Below are 1,773 nucleotides of genomic sequence, written 5' to 3'. Positions count from 1 at the left end.
AGCAGAAGGATAGCAGAAGGCCAGCAGAAGGATAGCAGAAGGATAGCAGAATGCAGGTCACCCTGGGCCAGGCACTTTGGGAAATGACGAACGGCCACCAAGAAAAGGGCGTCTGACATGGTGCATCTTTCCCCTTTTGGGCTGAATCCAACCCGACGAGCGGCGACACACACACCGCAAAACTGCCCTTTCGCCCCATCACCCTCAATGGCCAATGGGGTCGTTGACTCCCCCTTTGAAGGGCCAACAGACGTGATAGACGGAGTCGAAACTTTCAACAAGCAAGACTTGACTTTCAGATAAAAAAATGCTCTGTCTTCAGCCGACATTGTAAGGAATCAGGATAAAAGGCTTGACTTCCCTCGAATTCATATCTCTTGCTCAACATGTTGTCCTTGCGTTTATTTTCTTTGCCATCCCCGTAGTATTACCAAGACAAAAGGTCACAATGGAACAAGCGAACGTCCTCCTCCACCGGTCGGAGGGCGACACTGGCAACTCCATTCCCCAACGTTCCCCTGGGCCTTCCCAGCCTCTGGCTCCGAAGCCACACCTCACGTCGTCCTGCTACTCTGCTGGGAACCCCTTCTCATTCACTCTGATCCCAGACCCTTCGAGCCTCCAGCCACCCCAGCCGATCGCGACAACAGACGGCCCTCCCGGCCCGTCTGGCGATCTGCACGAGCACAACTCCACCGAAGCACCGCATCCCACCAATTTCTCCGGTCCCTTTGAACTTGTGCAGGAACCCGCCAACTGGATCTCGCCGTTTCTCCCACTTTCTCGTCAGCACCTGATGACGAACGCAACCAACCAACACTTGGTGTAAATCAATCCCGTTCCGCCCTGCGAGCCCGTGCATTCTAACTCTCTCTCCCAGAATCCCTACAACCGTACCCAGATTGCAAGACCACCCAGTCTTCCAGTGCAAATGGGAGGGCTGCACCAGCTCTACACTTTTCCACCGCGAGGGCGACCTTATGCGTCACCTGAAGACAATTCACATCTCCCCGGATGCATTCCCCTGCCGCGAGCCCAGTTGCAAGCGGAAATTCGGTCGCAAAGACCATCTCGAAGAACACAGGAGACGAGTCCACTGGAGATGAGGGCGTGCACTATATTTTTACCTTCTTTTTTGCTTTTCCTGTTATTTCAGCTGGTCACCTTGCTACGTGGATGGCTTGTAGCCAATCAGCGTTATCCAGAAGTTTCAAAAGTTTTTTCTTAGTGCGACCCTTCTGTGTAGTTACCAAGGTCTTGTTTTTAATTCCATCTCGGTTCTTCTCTTCCATCTGCCCGACAGTTCGGAGTCCAAGTCCGTGACATGGCCCAGGACAGGGAACCCAACTGCTGGTCCCCTGCAACCAGGACCTGAGCTTATCACCATCCAAAATAATTCCCAGTGCGTGCCCCTGGCATCTTGAGGACAGTTCACATGCTCTGACGAGAATGGCGAGGCATTTATTAATCAGCTTGCGCCCATCAGAATCCCAGACCAGCATGGAGAGCCCCCTCGTCTTCTGCACAGCCTCAGCCTCGTCATTGTCCTCATCCCCAGAATCAGTGATCAGGCTCGCCGCCTGCCTGATCATCGCAGAGACCTTGAGAATTTGCTCCTGCGTGATCTCATCAGCCTTCGCACTCCACCCTAACTCTGTCGGGAGACCCTCAATTTCCACACGTATCCAAAATTAACACCACCCACCCCATCCATAACGCTGATCAATATATAGAAGAAAAGTCAGGGGAAGGGAAGCGAACCAAAAAAAAAAA

General features: G+C 52.7%; 2 protein-coding genes across 2 annotated transcripts in view; one reads left to right on the top strand and one right to left on the bottom strand.

Moving 5' to 3' along the window:
- The first annotated feature begins 338 nt into the window (after window positions 1-338).
- Window positions 339-1,278, top strand: BJX67DRAFT_84895 (uncharacterized protein). Its single transcript, XM_071035536.1, has 2 exons — window positions 339-825; window positions 881-1,278. The coding sequence occupies exons 1-2, from the start codon at window positions 449-451 to the stop codon at window positions 1,104-1,106; spliced, it is 603 nt and encodes a 200-aa protein (XP_070886357.1). The 5' UTR covers window positions 339-448; the 3' UTR covers window positions 1,107-1,278.
- A 282-nt stretch (window positions 1,279-1,560) lies between these two features.
- The window catches only part of BJX67DRAFT_381089 (Chloroperoxidase), a gene marked incomplete at both ends in the record, with an annotated part of 834 nt that continues 621 nt past the window's right edge, over window positions 1,561-1,773 (bottom strand). The window contains one exon of the mRNA XM_071032953.1: window positions 1,561-1,616. Coding sequence (XP_070886356.1) covers window positions 1,561-1,616 — 56 coding nt within the window. The remainder of the gene's footprint in view (window positions 1,617-1,773) is intronic.

The sequence above is a fragment of the Aspergillus lucknowensis genome, assembly GCF_044049455.1.
Source record: "Aspergillus lucknowensis strain CBS 449.75 chromosome Unknown BJX67scaffold_19, whole genome shotgun sequence".
In the NCBI taxonomy this organism is placed as follows: domain Eukaryota; kingdom Fungi; phylum Ascomycota; class Eurotiomycetes; order Eurotiales; family Aspergillaceae; genus Aspergillus; species Aspergillus lucknowensis.
This window is presented reverse-complemented; position numbering and strand designations above follow the sequence as displayed.